Source organism: Ctenocephalides felis, unplaced genomic scaffold (assembly GCF_003426905.1).
Source record: "Ctenocephalides felis isolate EL2017-DRISC unplaced genomic scaffold, ASM342690v1 CF-g0.4_SCAFFOLD_01170, whole genome shotgun sequence".
NCBI classification, from domain to species: domain Eukaryota; kingdom Metazoa; phylum Arthropoda; class Insecta; order Siphonaptera; family Pulicidae; genus Ctenocephalides; species Ctenocephalides felis.
The window spans coordinates 40,448,445-40,474,241 of record NW_020537324.1 but is presented as its reverse complement, the minus strand read 5'-3'; the positions used below and the strand labels follow the sequence as shown (position 1 = coordinate 40,474,241).

The following is a 25,797-nucleotide window of genomic DNA, read 5'->3' as shown; positions in this document are numbered from 1 at the left end:
TTTTATTGATATAATTTTGTTCATTACAAATTTTCGTTAAATTGTATATTTTTGAAGATATTAGCAAAAAACGATAAAAACGCAAAAAGATACAAAGTTTCAGTAGCCAGTAACTTGAAAGTATTTGCTTTTTGAAAAAACATTATTGAACATTTTTTCGCTTATAGTTAGTTATTTTATCCACACCCAACGTTATTACACCACTGAAAAGAAATGGCATCCTCCGGGTAGTGCAAAGGAGCCTAAATTGTTTTCACTTTTGAACTTGAGAGTATGATGAGCCTAATTCCAAAATTCCAAACGAATTGGAAACAGTAAAAAAAAGTTCAGACCCGAAGCGCTCCATTGAGTAAATATTTCGTACAAAATGCCAACCATATGAATTTTTGACACAATGAAACCTCTAAACAATTTTTTGAATAAGTAATTTTTTTTGTATTGTGACTTAGTATAGTAAGGCAAAACGACCGCAAATTGAATATTTTTGAGCGCAATCACTTATGGCTCGAACAAAATTATTGCAAGCAAAAGCAAACCAGGCGTACGTTGAGAACACGATTCGCCGTGCGCGTCAGTCGCATGCGCATACTGTCAGACGCATGTTATATTATTTGCATCTTATATTATTTTAATTATGGCACATCTCAGCTGCTTTTCGACAATAATAATGTAGACATTACATTTTCTTTATTTTTAATCTTGAATTTATTATATTTTAATATTGCCTTATCCCATAAATGAATAGAAATGTTTGGCAAATGACAGTTGTCATTTGTTTTTAATGTCAAACCATGCCTTAAATATTTTAAAGGTCAAACAATGATAAGCGGGTTTTTTGTATTTTTTTTTCATTTATTTCTACAATCTAACTATATTTCTATGAATCAAAACATTCTAGAAAATTTCCCGAACAAACTTCAGGAAGATTCATAAAAATCCGAATTATAGTTTAAGAGGATTAATGAAACTTACATTGTTACAGAAGAATTTTATATATAAGATACGTTAAGTTTGAAAAAATTGGTTGCGTTTTTTTGATTTGTCAAACTTACGGTTTTCATCAACTTTTTCTCAAAAACGGCTAAACCGATTTCAAAAATTTAAAAACCATTAGTAACTCGATAAGTACTATCGATTTTCAGTTTTGCGCGGTGATCGGCTGAGCCGTTTTTTGTAATTAGCAGAAAAGGAAAATTTTTTTGTCCAAAATTCTGAATCGATTTTGAAAATCCAAAAACTTTTCGTAATATGTTATTTGGCAATCACGCTGATTGGTTTTGGACAAAGGTCGGCCTAGCCGTTTTTTAGTAATTAACTATTGCATTTTTCTGATTATACTTTTTTGTTGATGTATATCATAGTTGTAAAGTAAGTACGAAAGTATTACGGTTTACAAGTCGTTTAATTTAAAAAAAAAAAATCATCGAAGTTGTGATGTGATGAGATAAGATTTGAATTTCGCAAATTTAAAAGCAAAGTTGGAAAGTAGGGAAGAGTTGCGTTTGGGTTTTCGAGAAGATCGCCCAAGTCACCAGAAATGGCTTTGGAATTAGCAAAAAAGTAAGTAAGTAAGTAAGTAAGCCTACAAAATTTCTTTAGATTTGTGAAAAATGTTACCGTTAATTTAAATTATTAAATAGTATTATGGACTACGTACATGATTTACGTAATTGGTCAGTGTTTTTAAAGCAGATATTTAATATTTAACAAAATAATTCATTCAAAAAAAAAAATGTTTCGACGTTTTTCATGAAATTTAACATAAAGTTCATGCACTATACAGTCCCACAAACATTTTTTGAAATATTTCTTAAGGTTTATATTTAATTGATCGCGAAAACTCTATTTTCGTAATAGACTATTGAAAACTTTAGCTAAATATCGAATTTCAATTTCGGTTGATTAAGTCAATTATTAACCATTCGGGAAGTTCATGCAACTTGCTTTAGGACAAAATGCCACTTACAACTAGTTTTATTCTATTTTTAATACAATTAAGCAATCTTTAATGTCATGAATCATTTCAATAAATTTTAGTATGCTTTGTTGATGAAGTAAATTGGCATATCTTAAAATATTCTTAAAAAAATCTGACTGATATAATTATTGAAATATAAGGATCAGTTAGTTTATTAACATGGCATTATGTTAATATATGAACTTAACATAATATATTTTTTTTTATTTTAGTAATTTACCAATAACAAATCAAATGGTGGCTGGAGGGTTAGCTGGATTATGTCAAATAGTAATAACTACGCCAATGGAATTGTTGAAAATACAAATGCAGGATGCAGGACGGATAGCTGCTCAAAATAAAAAAGGTTTAAATTTCAAATATCTAAAAAAATTTTTTTGATCTATAGCCTAAATTAAATTAAACTGAAGCTTATTAAGTGATTTTGAAATGAATCAGACCAAATTTGAAAAAAGTATGTATGTGTGGAAGCAAATTTTCGATTTTTCTGCCACGTTTTCTCATAAACTGCTATACCGATTTCGACCAATCGATGTATCTAAATAAATACTCGCGTTGAATAGTTTTGCACAAAAATCGATCAATCCAAGATCTTTGTATTTAGCAGAAAAGTGAAAAAAAAATGTCCACCTTTTAGATGATAGCCGATTAGATGTAACTCGATTGGGACTAGCGTTGATCAGCTGTGCGCGACGATCAGCCAAGCTGTTTTCTTAAAATTAACATAGAAGTCTAAACATTTTCGGCAACGTTTTAGCCCATAATTCTGACTCGATTAAAAAAATTTTTTTCGATGATTTACATGAAACTTTTCAACGATAGAAATCATGAACTTAAAGAACATAGTAAAATATTATGACAAGTTTCCTCATCTATGATGACAAGTAATTAAATTTAAAAAATTTACCACCGTTTGGAAAAAATATCAGCGTTTTTTTATGTGAGCACAGACATTTTCATAAATTGAAAATTCAATCGAAAAAACTTGATAATAGTAGAAGAGTTAGCGAATCATTCGACTATTTTGCACAAAGCTAGTAATTTTTTTAAATGATATTTTATTATTTGTCCATTAAGAAAATACTATTCTAGTAAGCAGCTGGCGGTTGCGTCATCATCCCATCAATTTTTGAATACGCCAAAAACGAAATCTTCTGTAATTCCGAAAATAATTTGAATTAACCCCGCATTAATTGGATTATAACTCTTTTAATTCTGATTTCATCAGACCTTGTAATATACTATTTTAAAGGTGATTAAATGAGCCAGAACTTTCTCTATCATAAATTTTACCATAACTTCTCTTATTGAGTATAGCGTGAGCCGTCGACCAGTTTGGATGGTATAAACAACCAAACCTCCTACATAAACAATCGGTATCGAAGTGATATTTATGGACCGATTCTGCCGCATAACAGAGAAATGTTACGGCATAGCTATGTTACGCTCCGACTTCCATACATTATGCGAATGAATCATACTGAATGCTGTCAAAATATCATGTATTTGCTGTTCATTCCGGCGTTTTATACATAAACTGCAACGTCACTCGTATGTTATCTAGTGATATCAGATCTAACATCGTTTTTTTGACATTTGCGCGGCTTTTAGGTTATGTTTTGCATCAGAAAACCTGAGAAATTCGCCTGACTGAACATCAACCGCATAACTTTTGTCTATATTACTATGGAAAATTCTTCATAACCTTATCATAAAATTGCGGCAGAATCGGTCCCTTAGTTTTGTGAATAGTTATAGGGTACAAGTGCGCTTTTAAACAGTTCTCAACATACACACAAATGTCCCCGCAGTGGGGGCATTTACAAATTTAATGCCGAATATTATTAATTAAATAAATAGTTTTATTAATATAAATAATATAATGCAACATCAAGAAAATGGAAAAACTATCTTGCCGCTAATAGAAACACAAATTAACTTAAACGACACTTCGATGACAGAAGTGCGTTTATACAACATCGGATACAACAGCAACAACAATAGCAAAATATTATGTCAAATGCTCATGATCAAAATACGTATTTACAACAACAGCAAATTAACAAGGGAAATAACCACGAACAAAGTGCGTATTAAGTAAACAACAGCTACAGCAGCAACAACAGCTACAGCTGCAACTACAACAACAACAACAGCTGCAACAACAACAACAGATGCAATAACGACAACATATGCAACAACAACCGATGCAACAACAACAACAACCGATGCAACAACAACAACAGCAAATTAATAAGCCAATGGTTCATGAACAAAGAATAAATACTGTCGTTAGCGACGTGGAACTTGACAACCAGACTCCATCGGCTTCGTGGCAATACGTCAGAAGAAATGAAAGAAGGCGTAACTCAACGGAAGGTAATTTAAACAATGAAATAGTAACATAAAACATGTTTAGCTTACTAGCTTCAACATCGAATACACAGAACGAAAACACTACAAAGGTTCAAAGGTCACCTCCTGTTTTCGTGTATGACGTAGATAACTTTGCAGATATGATTAGTGACTTAAATACTCAACACAAATGAATATATCTCTAAATCCTTGCCAAATGACATAGTCATAGATTAATGTAGCAGCACCAAAACAGTATAGAAAACTGGTTACTTTACTCAAATCAAAACAAGCTATCTTTCACACATATCAGCTAAACGAAAAAAGTGCATTTAGGGTAGTGCCTAAAAACATACAGCATACGTACGACACGGAAGAAGTTAAACAAGATATTGAGAAACAAAACCATAAGGTGAGAAATATTATCAATGTCAAGCAATACAAAACAAAGCGCCCGCTATATGTTTTTTATTGATAAACAGTGTTCTATTTTGAAAATAACTATTAGTTATTTTAGAATTATTTTTAGCCTTTTTCTTTGCTATTAGCATTTTTTTAAATATGGCGAATTACATCACAGTTGAGAGGTGATTTTCGAAAATCTCAAATATTTCAATCTAAATCGTTCTCAGCAATATACTGACTAATCAGCTAGAGAAAGAAAAAGGGATTGTATTGTCTGTTCTGACAAAAAAGAACCTGAAGGGAGGCGGCGATCAATATTTTATTGTGAAACATGTCAAAAACAAGCATCTATGCAGGTTAGAAATTGTTATAACCCTTTGAGGAATAGCGCCGCATATATGCGTCTTACGCAAATCATCAAACTGGCCGAATAACTCATATATGCATTCAACGAAGGCAGTTGTTAGAGCTGAGGAACGCATATATGCCTCTCACCTGAATACATGTCGATGGCAGAGAAACTCAATGTTAATAAACCAAAATGAATAGTTAATAAACAAATAGTCATGTTATTTATCCTGTGTAAAATCTGTGTATATAAATATAATATATATGTCCAGAATTAGTTGGAGTACTAGAATTTGAATTAGGGTTGGAGTCAGAAATATGCGTTGCCTATTTTAAATGACTAGCATGGCAGTAGCTTGGCACCACCGTACGGTTCACTTGGAACCATCCCGTCCCCAAAGGGTTAAGCATTACCATTATTTATAAAACGACCAAAAATAAATTGATATTATAAAAGTATGTTCAGTTCGAAGTGACCATCGTACAGGTCACTTCGGGCACGCAAATAAAAATATTTAATTCTTATCAGTGTTATCTAACAGTGCGTGAGTCATAACATACCAGTGTATTGTTCGTCGACCAGATTAACTATGGCGAGTCCCCAGCCTTTACCGCTTGTCGAAACCATTGAAATTTTACATGATACTTTTACAACTAATTCTGAATTTGTCGCAAAACAAGTAAACTCCAATAGTAATGTACAACCAGAGTGTAATCAAGAATCCACAATTAATAATAAAACTAACGAAATGGAAACTGACAGTAATGTACCGCTGTCAATACCCTCTACTTCCAAGGATGGCTGTTCTACGGTTAACAACAGAAAACACAAAAGAAATAAATCCGAAGCTCTGAAGGTAATTCTGTGTCAAAAAAGCTAGAAAGTAACTACTGGCTGCATTCAACATCGGACAATATCTACAATGTTTTAAATAACATACAGCCAGAACAAACAATGAATACCGCTGCCCAATTCCAAAACCGCCACCGATCTTTGTTTACGGCGTTGAAAATATCAATTTCCTCACAGAATTATTAAGTGGAAATGCGCCAGGAAAATATAATATACAATTAATCAATAATACGCAATTCAAAATCACGCTCGCAGATGCTAAAACTTATAATAAATTTCTCAAATTACTAAAAGAAAAAAATACCGAAGTGTATTCATTTTAGAGCGAATTGGCACGTTCGTTCAAGGTCGTTGTTCGGAACTTACACTCCAGCACAGAAATTGAAGATATCGCCACAGAAATAACAACTCATGGTCACAAAGTAATGCGAATCACTAACATGAAACACAAGTTTACTAAGGCCCCTATGCACATGTTTCTTATCGAATTGGAACAAAATCCCAACAACAAAGAAATTTACAAAATCGAATTTATTTGCCGAACTAAAGTGCTTATCGAGTCTAAGAATCCAAGCAAATCAATAGTTCAAAGTGTTAATTGCCAAAGATACGGTCATACTAGAACTTACAGTAATCTGAAACCGCGCTGCGTGAAATGTGCCGGCGATCATCTCACAAAAGACTGCAGTTGGACCGATCGAACTAATAAAAACATAAAGTGTGTCCTATGTAATGAAGGACATACAGCCAATTACAAAGGATGCAAAGTCTATCAGGAAATGTACTCCCGCAGATATTCTCCCATGCGTCCAAAACAAACAAATTCTCTTTCCTCCTCTAATCCTATCACCTCAAACACAGTTAAACCCGGTATCTCATACGCTGTAACTGCTCGTCAAAATAACCAACTACAACAAGATATAAACAATACTGAAGCTATCAATCATCATCAGCAAGCTAACGAATTAACAGAGTTTAAATCTATGGTTAAAATTTTAGCGGAGAAACTAAGCACAGTCATGAACTTATTAACCGCCGTCATATCCAAACTCAACTAATGCATCACTTCCTTCAAATTGCGGTCTGGAATGCCAATGTCTTGGCACAACACAATTGGGAATTGCAAATGTTCATCCAGCTTCACCGCTTGGATGTTATTCTGATCTCAGAAACACACTTTACTTCCAGCAGCTATCTCAAACTTCCCCGGCTTTTCGACGTACTCAATCAATCATCCGGATGGTACCGCTCATGGTGGCTGTGCAATATTAATCAAATCAAACATAAAACATCAATAATCGCAGCACTATTGTACAAACTATCTACAAGCCTGCTGTGTTGCCATTTACCATCTTTCAAATAAACTTATCCTAGCCGCAATCTACTGTCTTCCTAAACATAAAATCTCGAGCGAGCAATTCAATAACTTCTTCAACTTCTTAGGGCCCAAGTTCATGATGGGTGTCTTGATGGGTGTCTGGGTGTCTCTTTCATTAGAGACGAGATTCCTAGACTTTGTCTAAAGTATCGTAGCAGGCTCACCTTTCACCCAAATAACCTTGCAAGAAAGCTGCTAGAACTAATCCAATTCAGAAGACTGAAAAATAACTATACCAACGACTTTTCAACTTCCCGAAGGAGAAGTTTATGTTTTCATAAAAAAATCCGATTTGCTAATTTTATGTTTTCTCGACGTTTTAAGCCATTCTGAATCGAATGAGACCAAATTTGGAAAAAGTATGTGTGTGTGTGTGTGTGTGAACAGATTTTTTGCCGTAAATCGACGTTTTCTCTAAAACGGCTGGACCGATTTCAAAAATTTAAAAGCCATTCCATGTATCTCGATGAGGACTAGCGTTCCTGAGTTTTGTGCGACGATCGGCCGTGTCGTTTCTTTGTAAATTGCAGCAAAGTGAAAAAATTTTCGTCTACGTTTTAGCCCGCAATTCTGAATCGATTTTGAAAATTCAGAAATAGTTCGATAGATATTGGTTGGGAATCGTGCTGATTAGTTTTTGGTAGATATCGGCCGAGCCGTTTTCTTGTAATAAAGTTTAAAAAAAAAAACGACGATCTTTATGATTTTTTTTTAACGGTAGATACCATAGTCTTGTAGATCATACTAAAATATTACGGCCCTACGACAAGTCGTTTAAGTTTAAAAATTCTTCAAAGTTTGCAAAAATTAGTATCGTTTTTTTGGCGTTTGTCAAAATTAGGCCTTTGATCGACGTTTTCTCAAGAACGCCTGAACCGATCTCAGAAATTTAAAAGCCATTTGATGTATCTCAATGAGGACTATCGTTTGTCGGACGATTTGTGAGACGATCTGCCGAGCCGTTTCTTCGTAATTTCAAAAAAAGTGTTAAACTTTTCGTCTACATTTAAGCTCAAACTACCGAATCGATTTTAAAAAATCAAAAACTGTTCGAAAGATATTAGTTGGGAATGATACTGATCAGTTTTAGGTGAAAATCTACCGAGCCGTTTTCTTGTAATTAACTGTTGAAAAAAAATTTAAGCCGAGTTTTATGGAACTTTTTTTGGCAATATATATCATGGTCTCATAGAACTTACTGAAATATTACGGCCTTACGCCAAGTAGTTTAATTTTAAAAATTCATCAAAGTTTGAGAAAATAAGTAGTTTTTTTGACGTTTGTTAAAATTAAAATTAAACGATTTACTTGGTAGAACGATATAGGACTTGGTCTTATTGAACATACTAAATCATTAAAGTCCTACGGAAATTGGTTCAATTATAAAAATTATTGATTTTTGAAAATTCGCTCTTAGAAAATACTCCGAGTTAACGTGTTCGTTATGTGTAATAAATCCACTCGGAATACTTTTAATCACTCATAAGTTAATTTATTTTTTATTAATTAAATCGATTATTTATACATTTTGGGAAGTTTATGTAACTTGCCTCAAGGCAAAATACCAATACCAACTAGTTTTAGGTTTAATAATGAGTACTAATTTCTATTTTTCTTTTTGTTTTTCTTTTTGACAATCCATATATCATACTGTAAAGAACTGCATCACTGGATGCAGATCTTAGCTTTTTCTTTCTTTGTTCAATTCTAAGCCATGCAATTGATTTTATATCTCTTGTAGATAGATGATCAAATAAAAATATAAAAGTATGTCCTTGAATGATCACAAAATTTTATCAAACAAATTGCATAACATACACCTTGAAATCAAGTTTACAACCGGTACAGTAGATTGTTTTGAATTAGGTGCCGTCCGTAAGGGTTAATAACACGACAAGTGCAGCAAGCATAGCCTGTTGTTCGAGCAAACAATAATGGAGCGTTTCAAAAGTGTAAACACGCTTTCTTTTAATTTTAATATGGTAGAAGGTCCAATTTTGCTATTAAAAGTACATATGTGGTTGAAAGAAATAATAGAAAGTGTTTTCGAAATGTGTCTAGTATACACGGAATTTCAATGGAATATAAAATATTAAACGTGAAATTTAATAAGAAAGATATTGCAAAGAAAATAAAAGAAAAATACGAAAAAAATCTGCAATTTAAATCGGAAGTTAATAAAATATACGAAATTGAAGTAAGTGAGCCAAGTAAACCGGCTCAGTAGATCAAGTAAAATATTCAATGAGAAATTTCAGAAGAGTATTTATATATAATAATATGTCCAAATATGGAAGAATATTAAAATATCAAGAAGACATGTGGGCAGTGAGGGAATAATACTCATGGAAATAAAAAAGAATTACCAAGCAGAATTAAGATTAATGGTAAAATTTCTTCAATTATAATTAAAAGTCATCTTAGAAAATGTTTTAATTGTGGAGCTGACAATCACTTAAAAATCAACTGTACGGAGCCTTCCAAAACTGATCAAAGAATAAAGACTATAATAGGAAAGGAACCGATTAGATATCATATGGAAAATTTATATACAATAGAATATATAATTCAAGAAAAAATACGAAAACAGAACCCGAAAAGATAGGAATGGAAAAAATGATAGTAAAGAAAATACTAAAATAAATAAAGAAAAGAAAATGACAATAACAAATGAAACTTTGTACGGAAAGAAAAAAAAAATAAAGAAGGTACACAAAACATGGAAGAAATAGAGAAGACGCCAATTAAAGTGAAACGAAAAAATACTTCTGAAAAAATTCATAATTGACAACGATTTAGATATTATTTTTTTGCAGGAGGCTAATGAAATTGATTTAAGTTTTTTTAAGCCATATCATAGCGTTAATAAAATAAATGAAAATCAAAGAGGCACAGCAAGTTTAATAGATTTGGATTAACAGTAAAAAACATTAAGATGCATAAAAATTAACGATCATTAGAGGCAAATATTGATCGGATTAATTTTCTGAATATGTATGCTCATGCAGGAAATGGAAAATGTGCACAGAAGGAAAGATTATTTGAAATAGACATGGCTAGTGGAATGGGTAGCAATAATACAAGTTTAATTTAAGCAGGGGATGTAATTGCGATTTTAATTCCAAAGATCAAAAAGGCAAAGGAAATTTTATCGGTGTTTTGAAGAGAGTAGTGACACAACTAAAATTTAAAGACGTTTGAGAAAAGAAGAATAAAAATAAGATTGAGTATACTTTTTTTAGAGGAAATTCGGGTTTAAGATTAGATTGTTTTAATGTTGATGAAGTTTTAATAAGAAATATTGTTGATTGCAAAATAATTCCAATTGAAATAATGGATGTAATTAAATCGGCAAAAAACAGAGTACTCTGGTTTGTTGGAATTTCATATGAATTCTATCAAATATATATTGACATTTTGACACCCATTCTTGTTAGATTGTTCAATAAATTCTTGGCGAAACCAAATCTAATAGACAAAGACTACACATAAGCAACAATATCTCAACATGCAATATATGCAGAGGTCTATAGACCTATTACTCTGCTAAACTGTTCTGTAAAATATAGCTAACATGATTAAAAATAGTATATATATATATATATATATATATATATATATATTTTGATGAGTTATTTAGAATCGGGCAGTAACACAAAGTAAAAAAAAAACTAAAGTAGTTTTGAAATACTTTATTTATCCATACGTTTCGGTCTTCATCGAGACCGTCATTCAGTGGAAAACTAAAAGATTTCATATGATGTAGGAGGAAAATAATATAAACTTATAACTTATATATAAGGACTTACAGAAATTAATTATACAAAAATACACTATTACACTGTGATAAACCAGGCTATTAATAATTGGAACATTTAAAGTAATTAATTTTTTTTTTGACAATTTTTTGCTTACATTCTAGTGTGTACAAATTGACTAACGTCTTAATACTGAATGAATTGTGTTTACAAATTTTGCGAAAGTGTAAAAAGACCGGCAAACATATGTTTTTTGTAAAATAATAAAATAATAAAAATACACGCTTCATTCAGATATGGTGGCGTTTTTGAAAATGGTCTAGGGTTATTTTATAGTCATTGCGAAGCGAATTGTTGTCAGTTCTTATATTTATGGCTGTATCCTTGTGTAAAGATATTAATCATCCTTCGCTAAATCGTCTTTTAAATAAATTATTTTCGAAATGTAGGATTGTGGGATTGGAACATTAATCAGCTCAAACTTAACATTGATTTTTCCAATCCCACGATCTTACATTTCGAAAATAATTTATTTAAAAGACGATTCAGCGAAGGATGCTTAATATCTTTACACAAGGATACAGACATTAATAAATAAACATTGTATAACCTGACATGTAAAATGTCATTCTTTTGCGAGCGCAGGATGTTAAATATTCATATTAATAGTAGCGCCATCTAGTATCTTTAGTGTATATTAAGTGAATATTATTAGGTTCTATATATTGGTACCACTGTTAAAATATTCTAGATTCTTTTTATATCCGTTTTTAGAAATCATTCTGATTTGAGATTTCCCTTTATAAGTGTTTGATATTTCCTAAGCTTTTTACAATAGGCTTTTACTCTCTGAAGAAGATTGTTTTAGTAGTTGCTAAACTGTATAATAGAAAATTTCTTGGGATTGATAATATTTTATCCAAAATGTTAAAATAACTACCAATTAAAGCGTATATTTTTATAACTTACATATTTAATTCAATACTGAGATTTGAGTACTAGCCTAAGCCTTTTAAAATATCCGTTATTAAAATGATACCCAAAAAACTGAAAAGATACAAATATGGTAACGTCCTACAGACCAATTAGTCTTTTATCCATTCTGTCGAAGGTTTTTGAGAAAGTAGTGCTTGAGGATATAGTATCCGAATCTAATGTATTACCTGACCATCAATTTAGATTTTGCAAGCAGCACTCTACGATCCAACAGTGCCACAGAATTGTGAATTCAATTGACAAAGCTTTTGAATCCAAACAATATTGCTCAGCTCTATTTCTCGATGTAAGCCAGGCGTTCGATAAAGTATGGCATGAAGGCCTTTTAGCAAAAATTAAATGGTTGCTGCTGTCTTGCTTTAATAAAATTTTGGAATCATACTAAACCAACAAATGGTATAAAGTTAGAAACAATTGTGAATCTTCAATACTTTTTCCGATAAAATCAGGCCCTTTTTTGTAGCTCACTGGTGAATTTCTAACGATGACGAACTCTACCTTCTACTTTTGCTGATGATATTTGTTTTTGGCTAGCAATGAAAATTCTACTCTTCTAATATCCTACAAAATCATCTTAATGAAATAGTAACCTGGACAAAGAAATGGCGCATCAAAATTAATGATCGCGAAGTCCACTCATATCACTCATATTACGCTTAATAAGTCAACTTTTCAAGCTGTGTACATAAATGAAAGACAAATACCAATCAAAAACACCGTAAAATACTTGGGTATTCATATGGATCGCAGATTAACCTGGAAGCCGTACATCGTTGCCAAAATAAAACAAATTAAACTTACGCTTTCAAATTTAAATTGTCTTATTGATCGAAAATCAAAATTATCATTATCAATTATCATAATATGCTTCTAATTCATAAGACCATAGTTAAACTTGTATGGGCGTATGGAATCCAACCGTAGGGATGTTGTAGTAAATCAAATGTGTGACTTGTTCAACGATTACAATCTAAAACACTACGGATCTCAACATGTGTAGGACTTTGTGTAGTTGACGTCATCGACAATATCAGTACTAGACATCATGCAACAATGTACGATCATCCTAATGCAACAATGGCTTATCTGCTTGATAACCCGCCTATAAGAATACTACATAAGAAACTGCCTATAGACTTATTGTAAAAAAAAATGTTTTCCGTCAATTGCTTATTAGAGCAATTACTACAATTTGCTTTTTTATTTATTAATTTATTTATTTTATTTATTTATTTTTCTTTATTCGTAATTCATTCTATTTATTTATTTTTTTTATTTCTCCCAGTGATTATTATTTCATAATTATTATTATTATGTGTACTTTAGCCATATTGCTCATAGAATCTGATTGTTATATAATATAGGATGAATAAAAAAGAACAATCAGAAAAGTTGAAGAACCAGAGGTAGTCAGAATCACAACTACAACGAAACTTCCTTGTCAACAAACCCAATCAAAGAACGACAAGTACGCACAACAACGGACATTCAAAATCAACGATTTAGAATTATTATAAAACAAAAATTCGTGCGTTGCACATTTCTGATTTACTGTCGCAACGAACATCGACTTTGCGACATGCGCAATACGAAGTTGTACAATACGAAATTCTTTCGTTCCAATTTAATGTGACTAGAAGTGTTTTAGTAGTGCATTTGTGAACAATTATTATTAGGAAATAATTAGGAATATTACAATTTACATTTAAGTTTTTACGCCATATCACTTTTTTATAAATTAGTTTTAATTAATAGTTTAATCGGTTCTTTCAAACTATAGTCCACTGAAGATGAAACAAAACAATGTGTCGAAACGTATATAAACAATAAAAATGTTATAAGTTCCTACAAGTTTTTAATTGATGTATTGCCCTGAAGATTCAATCTCACATATTTCAACATCAAAATTATTAAAAAAAATTAACATATATATATATATAACTATAGTCCACTGAAGATGAAACAAAACAATGTGTCGAAACGTATATAAACAATAAAAATGTTATAAAACTTGTAGGAAGTTTTTAATTGATGTATTGCCCTGAAGATTCAATCTCACATATTTCAACATCAAAATTATTAAAAAAAATTAACATATATATATATATATATATATATATATAACTAAATATAATGAAATATAAATTTACAACTTTTATATAATATATATTTGTCTTTTTTTATGGTAGGTGTTATGTATTAGGTTGAATATAATATTCTATTTTCAGCTGGAATAGCCACTCCTAAGATATCAGCTACTGAATTAACTTTTGGACTTATTAGAGACAAAGGTATTTTGGGTCTATATAAAGGAACTGGTGCCACTATGCTGCGAGATGTTTCATTTTCTGTTGTTTACTTTCCTTTGTTCGCTACTCTTAATGCACTGGGTCCAAGAAAAAGTGCGGATTCTAATGAAGCAGTTTTTTGGTAAATAATTATTTCATTGTTTTTTCTTATATATGTTTGTTAAACAGCAAATAAAATTTGATAGTTTATATAAAATTATTAGAAACCAAATGAATAATTGTACTATAATATAAATTATCGAACAATCTGTTCCTCATATTTCGGGTTGTTCAGCCATGAAAAATATTACTGGAAGAGTTTTAAATTTTCTAGAAAAATCTGAACAGAATTGCTAATAAACATAATATGGATGGTTTACCCACTGAAAAGTATGTCAAAAATAAAATGTTCATGGGACATATTGATACTCATTGTAACATTGCAAGTGCCTAATTTAAAACGAATTTATTTTAAGGGGGTCTTCCTATGTGACGGCCTGTTTTTTAGGGATATTTTAGGATTCTACGACCAGTAAACATTTATTAACACAAAAGCTTCAAGTTTTTTATCATTTATTAACACATATTTGGACAGTATAAATATAAAATTTCAGCTAAAAATATTTAGTCAAACTAGAGTTACAGCGCTCTGAACACCCCGGCCTCGAAAAAAAGAGCTCCCACTTCCTCCACGATTCCGGCTGATCGGCTTATCTGAAAAAAAAATAAACGGCGTTTTAATTTGTAGGCTTCAAAGCACGGAATGACCTATAATCAAATGAATATAAAAAAAATTGGATTTTTGATAGACATTTGAAATAAAAGTTGCAAATTAGGCGTTTTTTTTTGTTTTTTGCTATAAAAAATCGAAGTTTTGAAAATTTTCGATTGATTGATATTGAATATATTGAGTGTGCCCTGTAAATTTCAAGTAATTCGGTCTAGCCGTTTCTGAGATACAATGGAGGAAAGTTTGAAAAACACAGTTTTGAGAAAAACGCGTTTAAAGTTTCAAGTCCGTTAAAAACTATTAAAATATCAACTTACTCTCAATCGGCGATGCCTGGTCCATAGAGTATTCCTTCCTCTTCCTCGTGAAACTCTTTTGAAGCAGATTGTTCAGCTCTTGAGTCAATCCTGGCTTGTTTAACGACATCGTAGCTCAGAACGTAAGATTCGCTCTTCATCCCGTTTCTCAACATACGCTTGGGCTTCACTCTTCATTCGATTTGGCCAGTCTTAGCCTTGAAAAATTCGTGCCAATCCAGAGAAAGTCCAAAAGGTGAGAAATTATTTCAAATCCGCGTAGAAACTTTACATTTTTAATTTGAAAATTTTTATAGAAGCGTAATTTAAATAAAACAATGGACGGTGGCAATTTCGTGAAATGTCAAACGCTTTTGACAGATGATGTTCAATTACGTTTAATAGGATGCTTCACGCGAATATTATTTATTTACTAGCTGAACCGGCAAACGTTGTTTTGCTAAGTTAGGTATTTCTAAGCAACTTCTACAGAATAAAAAAAAGAATACTTTATTTTAGGAGTGTAAGGATGTATAGTTTGAATGGTACCGACAATGAGGTATTATAAACACAATAAACTTCAAAATCTACTTGTATAATAATAAATTATATAATTCAAAATAACAATATTCGTTTGACCATATTTTGTTAATACAATCAAACTGGAAGTTTTATACACTTTCTATAAAAATATGGTATAAAGCAATCCAAGTCTTTTTTAATCTTTAGCCGTGGTCAATGTTCAGTTGGTCATTTGTGCTCCACACAGATGTAAGTTTTTAAAGTGTTGAATCTCACTCAAAATTAACATTACATTTTATAAAACAATTAAATAGTTAAAATTTATATTAAGGTCTCGTGAACTAAATCACAGTGCTCACAACCCAAAAAACTAACAACAAAAGGAAATACTTTTGTTATGGATTTTCAAAGATTACCGTTTATCTCCTGATAGCAAAGTCATAAGAATCAAGGTTATAACTGGTTATATATCTTTTCCCCTCTACTTTCAAATATTGTTGTTGAACAATGCTAAACTTTACTGGTTTTTAAGATATTGGTGGTGAATCTTATTAACCCCATATCTTCATATATTACTATCCATTCTTCGATAAATTCATAGAAAATTTTTTCAGTTCATTCTTCAAAATTAGTGGAAAATAACCATTAGTGAATTATATTTTACATTGCATTATCCAATGATTGTTGAAGTTCTTCATCTTTTTCAATTTGTAGAGTGATTCAATAAAACATGAACGATACCTGACTGTGTCTAAAATGCATAGATTTTGACATATCTATGGAAAGGAATACCTTCAGAATTGTACTCATTTTTCTGCTATACTTGTTCTAGCACCCGAACTGTCCATACATTTAATTGAATGCGAGCATTATAATCAATTTTCAAAATATTTTATTCCAGAGAACTTGTAATTATGTGCATTGACATTTTTACAGATGTGTGTTCCAAAGTTATATTATCAACCGAATCTTCTTATTTAAGTAGTGGTCAGTTATATCTGGGAATAAGTTATTCGACAAAATGTCCCCTTTGATCGATTCCAAATTTAGGTTTTTAATTTAAATAATCTAAATAAAATAATAATATAATCTAGAAAATATTTTATAAATACTAATGAATATAAAATGATGCAACTAAGACTGAGCCCAATCCGTACAGCCATGTTAACGTTTTACCCCGAATTGTTATATAGCTATATAAAATGGACATTTCTTCTTTATGAATTTGATTGAACATATGTACATTTTCAACATGAGTACATATTGTGATAAATTTTAATGTGCTTATTTTGATTTCCCTTTTTTGCAATCGTGTATTCAAATTAGTGGCATCTTTGTTATCACCATGACTTGTATGTAGTATGCTCGGGAAGTAATTGAGATTTTTATGAATATGATTTCTAAAATTACTATCTGTGTTATAATCCAATTTTCTTATTCATATCGCTGTCTATTATAACTTGCAATAAGTGATTAGACAGAAATGTCTATGGTGTCCCCTTCGATGAATTCCAAATTAAGGATCTCAATTTGAATAACCTAAATGCAATAATAATATAATTCATAAAATGTTTCGGTAACACATTATTCACAATTGTAATGAAAAATTTGTATTGTAAATAGATTGTACTGTAAATATTTGTAATGATTACTTCCATATCTAATTAAACTGCACTTATGCTGATGTCACATGTCATAATGCGATCTTCATAAGCAATTTTCAAACAACTTTGTTTCCGAAGATCTTGTACTTGTATGTACACATAATTGAGAGTTTTATGAATATGATTTCTAAAATTACTATCTGTGTTATAATCCAATTTTCTTATTCATATCGCTGTCTATTATAACTTGCAATAAGTGATTATACAGAAATGTCTATGGTGTCCCCTTCGATGAATTCCAAATTAAGAATCTCAATTTGAATAACCTAAATGCAATAATAATATAATTCATAAAATGTTTTGGTAACATATTATTCACAACTGTAATGAAAATTTGTATTGCAAATAGATTGTACTGTAAATATTTGTAATGATTACTTCCATATCTAATTAAACTGCACTTATGTTGATGTCACATGTCATAGTGCGATCTTCATAAGCAATTTTCTAACAACTTTGTTTCCGAAGATCTTGTACTTGTATGTATACATAATTGAGATTTTTATGAATATGATTTCTAAAATTACTATCCGTGTTATAATCCAATTTTCTTATTCATATCACTGTCTATGGTGTCCCCTTCGATGAATTCCAAATTCAGGATCTCAATTTGAATAACCTATATGCAATAATAATATAATTCAGAAAATGTTATGGTAACACATTATTCACATTAAACCAATAAGTACTTGCACAACACAGCGTTTGAAACAAATTTATTTATTTATTTTTTCATAAGCAAGCCTTAATCAATCAATAATAATAGTATTATTTCAAGCTGTTGATAAAAGAATACAAATAGGCAGTGAGCAAACACTTGAGAATTCAAATTAAAAATGTAAGTTTCTACGCGAATTTGAAATATTATCTCACCTTTTGGACAATCTCTGGATTGGCAGGAATTTTTCAAGACTAAGACTGGCCAAATCCATTCAGCCGTTTTCGAGTTTTATTCGGACATTTGAAAGACAGCTCCATTTTTATATATAAGATGATAAATTTGTAGTAAGTAGTTTTGTTTGTAGTTTTATTTATATACAAAAACGTTAGTAAACGGGCCGCAAGTGTTACTAGAGACTCAAAATATAAACTTTTTTGATATGTTAATATGAAAATGCACTTTTTGGCATATTTTTCTCAAACACGGTGCTCTGAAAGATCTTATTTGTATAACTATATACTCATTGGTATTTATAAAACATTTTCTAGGTTATATTATTTTTTATGTATCTTATTTAAATTCAGAACCTAAATTTGGTATCGATCAAATGGACATTTTGTCGAATAACATTTTTCCAATTATATTTTCCCAGAATTTATCGCAGAATAGATATTAATATATGAAGGTCCTGGATTAAAAAGGTCCACCACCGATGTGCCAAAAATCAGTAAAGTTAAGCATTGTTTAACAACAATATTTGAAAGTAGAGGAAAAAAGATGTATAGCCAGCTACAAATTTGATTTGAAAACGATAATCTTTGAAATGGGGGACATAAACGGTAATCATTGAAAATCCATAATAAAAGTATTTTCTTCCGTTGGTAATTTTAGCATTAGTTAAAAATGTAATTATTTTGTAAAATACCTTTAAAATTATAATAAGGCTTTAAACCTTTTGCCACCTGCCTGTTACAAGTTACCCCGCATATAGGATAAAAAGGTCTAGATAACAAATTTTTGAAAGACAGCAAGAAAGCACATTTCTACAATGATGAAGTAGAAGTCAGTTTACTGAACGTAGTCAGATAATTGTTCGTTTGATATGTCTTATTTGTTGTGATATAATTGTTATGGTTTATATTTGCTCAAAGTCAAATTGGACCTTTGTGCCTCGCCCTGCTCTACATATATACTTTTTATTAAATTTACTTTAATTCATCGAATGTAACTTGAAAGTTTTCAAAAAGCAGGTCAAAGAAGAAATACTTAATTCATTTTTTATCTCTCCTCGCAAAAATTTGAAAATTTTGTATAAGCTCAGTAGTATTATTTACAATTATACACAAAATCCAGAATCCAAATAGAATCTGAAAAACATGAAACGTAATTAATAAGCCGAAAGACCAAAAAAGACTCGGATTGGATTATACGATGTTTTCTATAGAAAGTGTATAAACCTTGCAGTTTGATTGTATTGACAAAATATAGACAAACTAATGGGGTTTATTGTTTTTATAATACCCAATTGTATTCAGCATTCACACAACACATCCTTATGCACTCAAAGTATTAATATTTTTGATTCTCTAGAAATGGTTTAGAATATACCTTATTTAGCAAAACAACGTTTGCCGGGTCAGCTAGTATATATATATATATATATATATATATATATATATATACCGAGCGAACTCCGTTTCACTACCAGATGGTTTCATTTTATGTAACATTTCGTTTGGTAATTAAAAAAAATTACCCGCTGTTGAAATTGAATAAAAATTTGCACAATACACGTGATTGATTTGATGGTTGAAATGTTAGGAAACGAATAACTTATTTTTTTTTACTTTTTTGCACAATTTTACTGTGAACACAACTCCGATTTCTCACATGAAATTAATTGAGCAGGAAACAATGAGTAGCTATTAAACAAATGTGTAGCACTCAACCAAATATATTAGTTTATAGTACATGCTAAATATCAGAGATGACGCTGTATGTGAAAAAAGAAAAAGTGTTTTCCGCTTTTCTGTTGAAATCATTCTTCAATTTTCTTTGCTATAAACCTCACGGAGTCCGACACCGTTCCAACGAATGCAAAATCGTCGAAATCGGTTCGTGCGTTTTGGAGTTGTATCGTCAGGAAGGAAAACCCGACTTATTTTTATATATATAAAAGATAATCTATTTGAAATTATTTAAAACAATTGTTGATTATTTTTATTACTCGAATTTTTAATCACGGTGCATGAAGTTCCAGCAATTTGCATTAGGGCACGATGCCATGCACCACTAATTTTCTTTGCTATAAACCTTGCGGAGCCCGAGACCTTTCAAACGAATGCAAAATTGTCGAAATCGGTTTGTGCGTTCTGGAGTTATTTCGTCAGGAAGGAAAACCCGACTTATATTTATATATATAGAAGAAGAAGATAATCTATTTGAAATTATTTAAAACAGTTATTGATTATTTTTATTACTCGAAGTTTTAATTACAGTGCGTGAAGTTCCAGCAATTTGCATTAGGGCACGATGCCATGCACCACTAATTTTCTTAGCTATAAACTTTGCGGAGCCCGAGACCTTTCAAACGAATGCAAAATTGTCGAAATCGGTTTGTGCGTTCTGGAGTTATTACGTCAGGAAGGAAAACCCGACTTATTTTTATATATAAAAAGATAATCTATTTGAAATTATTTAAAACAATTGTTGATTATTTTTATTACTCGAATTTTTAATCACGGTGCATGAAGTTCCAGCAATTTGCATTAGGGCACGATGCCATGCACCACTAATTTTCTTTGCTATAAACCTTGCGGAGCCCGAGACCTTTCAAACGAATGCAAAATTGTCGAAATCGGTTTGTGCTTTCTGGAGTTATTTCGTCAGGAAGGAAAACCCGACTTATATTTATATATATAGAAGAAGAAGATAATCTATTTGAAATTATTTAAAACAGTTATTGATTATATTTATTACTCGAATTTTTAATTACGGTGCGTGTACTTCCAGCAATTTGCATTAGGGCACGATGCCATGCACCACTAATTTTCTTAGCTATAAACCTTGCGGAGCCCGAGACCTTTCCAACGAATGCAAAATTGTTTCGCCACCAGATGGTTTCGTGAGAAAGATGAAGAAATTTTTTGTTTGTTTTATATTTGAAAAGGAAAAATGTGATTTTATTATACAACAGTAATGAATTTATTTCGATTACAAAAATGAAGTGTTTTTAGTTGAACTTCTCTGAGCAAATGAAAGGCAATCCGCAAATTATCCGTTTCATTGAGTGCTCTTTGGTAAACCACATTTTTTGTTTTTTGGTCTGACGTTAACACAAACAAAGCGGATGGTTTTCCAACTCGTGAACAGGCAACGTATAACTGCCTATGTGAAAACAATGATTTTCAAAATAATCTATTTGAAATTTATCCCGCAAACACTATGCGATTGGCCTTGCGACTTGTTATTGCGAACGCAAGGCGAACTGGAAATTGCAATCGTTTGAAGTCAAATGGAAGACCAGTCGGAATGATTGGTATGTCACCAAATCGCCAGCAATTTTTGATTTAATGGTGAAATTCAGTGCGTGTACATCATTATTCTTTGCGGCAAGAATTGCTTGTTGACTTAACCAAGCATAATTCTGATAATTCTCACTAATGTCTTTACTCGAATTTTTAATTACGGTGCATGAAGTTCCAACAATTTGCATTAGGGCATGATGCCATGCACCACTAACTTTCTTAGCTATAAACCATGCGGAGCCCGAGACCTTTCCAACGAATGCAAAATTGTCGAAATCGGTTTGTGCGTTCTGGAGTTATTACGTCAGGAAGGAAAACCCGACTTATTTTTTTATATATATAAAAGATAATCTATTTGAAATTATTTAAAACAATTGTTGATTATTTTTATTACTCGAATTTTTAATCACGGTGCATGAAGTTCCAGCAATTTGCATTAGGGCACGATGCCATGCACCACTAATTTTCTTTGCTATAAACCTTGCGGAGCCCGAGACCTTTCAAACGAATGCAAAATTGTCGAAATCGGTTTGTGCGTTCTGGAGTTATTTCGTCAGGAAGGAAAACCGGCTTATATTTATATATATAGAAGAAGAAGATAATCTATTTGAAATTATTTAAAACAGTTATTGATTATTTTTATTACTCGAAGTTTTAATTACGGTGCGTGAAGTTCCAGCAATTTGCATTAGGGCACGATGCCATGCACCACTAATTTTCTTAGCTATAAACTTTGCGGAGCCCGAGACCTTTCAAACGAATGCAAAATTGTCGAAATCGGTTTGTGCGTTCTGGAGTTATTTCATCAGGAATGAAAACCCGACTTATTTTTATATATATAAAAGATAATCTATTTGAAATTATTTAAAACAATTGTTGATTATTTTTATTACTCGAATTTTTAATCACGGTGCATGAAGTTCCAGCAATTTGCATTAGGGCACGATGCCATGCACCACTAACTTCTTAGCTATAAACCTTGCGGAGCCCGAGACCTTTCCAACGAATGCAAAACTGTCGAAATTGGTTCGTGCGTTCTGGAGTTATATCATCAGGAATGAAAACCCGACTTATTTTTATATATATAGAAGAAGAAGATAATCTATTTGAAATTATTTAAAACAGTTATTGATTATATTTATTACTCGAATTTTTAATTACGGTGCGTGTACTTCCAGCAATTTGCATTAGGGCACGATGCCATGCACCACTAATTTTCTTAGCTATAAACCTTGCGGAGCCCGAGACCTTTCCAACGAATGCAAAATTGTTTCGCCACCAGATGGTTTCGTGAGAAAGATGAAGAAATTTTTTGTTTGTTTTATATTTGAAAAGGAAAAATGTGATTTTATTATACAACAGTAATGAATTTATTTCGATTACAAAAATGAAGTGTTTTTAGTTGAACTTCTCTGAGCAAATGAAAGGCAATCCGCAAATTATCCGTTTCATTGAGTGCTCTTTGGTAAACCACATTTTTTGTTTTTTGGTCTGACGTTAACACAAACAAAGCGGATGGTTTTCCAACTCGTGAACAGGCACGTATAACTGCCTATGTGAAAACAATGATTTTCAAAATAATCTATTTGAAATTTATCCCGCAAACACTAAGCGATTGGCCTTGCGACTTGTTATTGCGAACGCAAGGCGAACTGGAAATTGCAATCGTTTGAAGTCAAATGGAAGACCAGTCGGAATGATTGGTATGTCACCAAATCGCCAGCAATTTTTGATTTAATGGTGAAATTCAGTGCGTGTACATCATTATTCTTTGCGGCAAGAATTGCTTGTTGACTTAACCAAGCATAATTCTGATAATTCTCACTAATGTCTTTACTCGAATTTTTAATTACGGTGCATGAAGTTCCAACAATTTGCATTAGGGCATGATGCCATGCACCACTAACTTTCTTAGCTATAAACCCTGCGGAGCCCGAGACCTTTCCAACGAATGCAAAATTCTCGAAATCGGTTCGTGCGTTCTGGAGTTATTTCGTCAGGAAGGAAAACCCGACTTATTTTTATATATATAGAAGACTAGCAAACCGGCGAACTCCGTTTTACCACCAGATGGTCTCACTTTATGTAACATTTTGTTTGGTGATTAAAAGATGAAGAAAAAAATTGCCTGCTGTTGTTGAAATTGAATAAAAATTTGCACAATAAACGTGACTGATTTGATGGTTTCCAATTGAAATGTTAGGAAACGAATAACTTATTTTTTACATTTTTTGCACAACTTCACAGTGAACAACTGAGCAGAGAACAATGAGTAGCAGTCAATAAAAAAATATAAGTTTGTAGTACATACAAAGTATCAGAGAAGACGCTATGTGAAAAAAGAAAAAGTGTTCTCCGCTTTTCTGTTGAAATATTTCTTAGATTTTCGGTGGGTGGTGAGAGAGTGCAAATTGTTTTCACTTCTGAACTTAAGATAAAGATTGATATTGTACCTTTACCGCGAATGCTATATATTAATTCTTTCTGAATTTGTTATACCCCTTAAAAGACTTCAATTTCCAACACTTTTTCTATGACCATAAATCACAAAGGCAAAATATGATTTTTTGTGTGATAAATCTGGAAAATCGATGTTTTAGTCGTGAATAAACAAAAAATTCATTCATTTATACATCCCCATTTACAGGTATGACTAAAAAATTGTATAACCCTTGCCATTAAAATAAATTGAGCTATTGGAAATAAATTTGTTCTATAAATTGCAATGTATAATTTTTAATATACATTTTTATTCAACATATTGTAATTTTGTGACTGGGATATTTAAGTGTTAACTGTGGAAATTGAGAATCATCATTTTATTTGAAGCAGTTTTACATTTAACATCACTCATATATTGGTGTAAATAGTAATTCGAAAAACAATTACTATTATTTTTAACTGAACGGTAAATATTAGTATAGGATATTAAAAAAACGTAGATGTGGGTACAGGACAACGTCTGTCGGGTCATATAGTATATATATATATCATATATATATATATATATATATATATAATATATATATATATATATATATATATATATCGTCGTCTCACATTGATCATTATAAATATAAATATTTTTTTGAATAAATATTTAAACTTTCAGGTGCTCCTTCTTATCTGGCTGCGCTGCTGGATCAATGGCGGCATTAGTTGTCAATCCATTTGACGTAGTTAAAACAAGATTGCAATTACTGACCAGGGCAGAAGGTGAAATGGCCTACAGCGGTGTACTAGACTGCATAACGTAAGTATTATATGAATATTAAAATAACTTAGCACATAATATAGGCTTGCAACGAATAGTATATTCCCAAAATGCCGAATACCGAATGTTCGGCACACTCCAGAGACCGAATACCGAATATTCGGCAACTATTCGGCAGGTTTTTGGCGCCGCTTAAGCTCATTTATAATAATATCAATAATTGTTATATTACTAACGCACTATATGTTTACTCAAGTTCTATGTCTAGACTTGCAACCACTATTCGGTTACTCTTTGTTATTTAGAAAATTTGGTACCATTTACACTATTTGGCCAAATACCGAATACATACTTGAATACTTAACATATGATAACGAAATGTGCAACATGGTAAAAGAAATAAATGGTAAAATCATTAACTAGTGGTGTATGGCATCGTAGCTTAAGGCAAATTGCTGGAACTTCCCGTATCATAACGAATATTCGAGGAATGTTAAATGTTTTCAAATAAAAAAAAAAAAACAAAAAATCCAAAAGCAATTGTTTTGTCAACACAAGCAGAAAGTTTTTTGAATCATTCAATTTAGATGCTTATTTCTCTCAAAAACTGACATTTTTTATGTATAGCTTTGTATCTTCGAAATGGCTGGGCCTGCCTTTTCCAAAAACTAATGGCCATTTCTCCCATTTACTAATTGAATGTTTTTAAGATCATTCAAATTGATGCTCCGTTCTCTCACAAACTCGATATCTGTTTTCTGACTTTGCCTTTTAACTCTGTAACGACGACCCGATCTGCCTTTGCCAAAAACTAACCAGCACAT

At 31.4% G+C, this 25,797-nt stretch overlaps 1 protein-coding gene across 1 annotated transcript; it reads left to right on the top strand.

Moving 5' to 3' along the window:
• Window positions 1-1,537: 1,537 nt before the first annotated feature.
• LOC113367228 (mitochondrial glutamate carrier 1-like) lies at window positions 1,538-25,016 on the top strand. The gene is made up of 4 exons (XM_026608854.1): window positions 1,538-1,560; window positions 2,191-2,324; window positions 14,300-14,501; window positions 24,872-25,016. Exons 1-4 carry the CDS (start codon window positions 1,538-1,540, stop codon window positions 25,014-25,016), a joined length of 504 nt encoding a protein of 167 aa, XP_026464639.1.
• The last annotated feature ends 781 nt before the right edge of the window (window positions 25,017-25,797 follow it).

Coding starts and splice junctions, on each gene's coding strand:
- LOC113367228 (XM_026608854.1), top strand. CDS start 1,538: ATGGCTTTGGAATTAGCAAAAAA. Junction 1,561..2,190: donor GCTTTGGAATTAGCAAAAAA/GTAAGTAAGTAA, acceptor TTTTTATTTTAG/TAATTTACCAATAACAAATC. Junction 14,502..24,871: donor TCTAATGAAGCAGTTTTTTG/GTAAATAATTAT, acceptor TTAAACTTTCAG/GTGCTCCTTCTTATCTGGCT.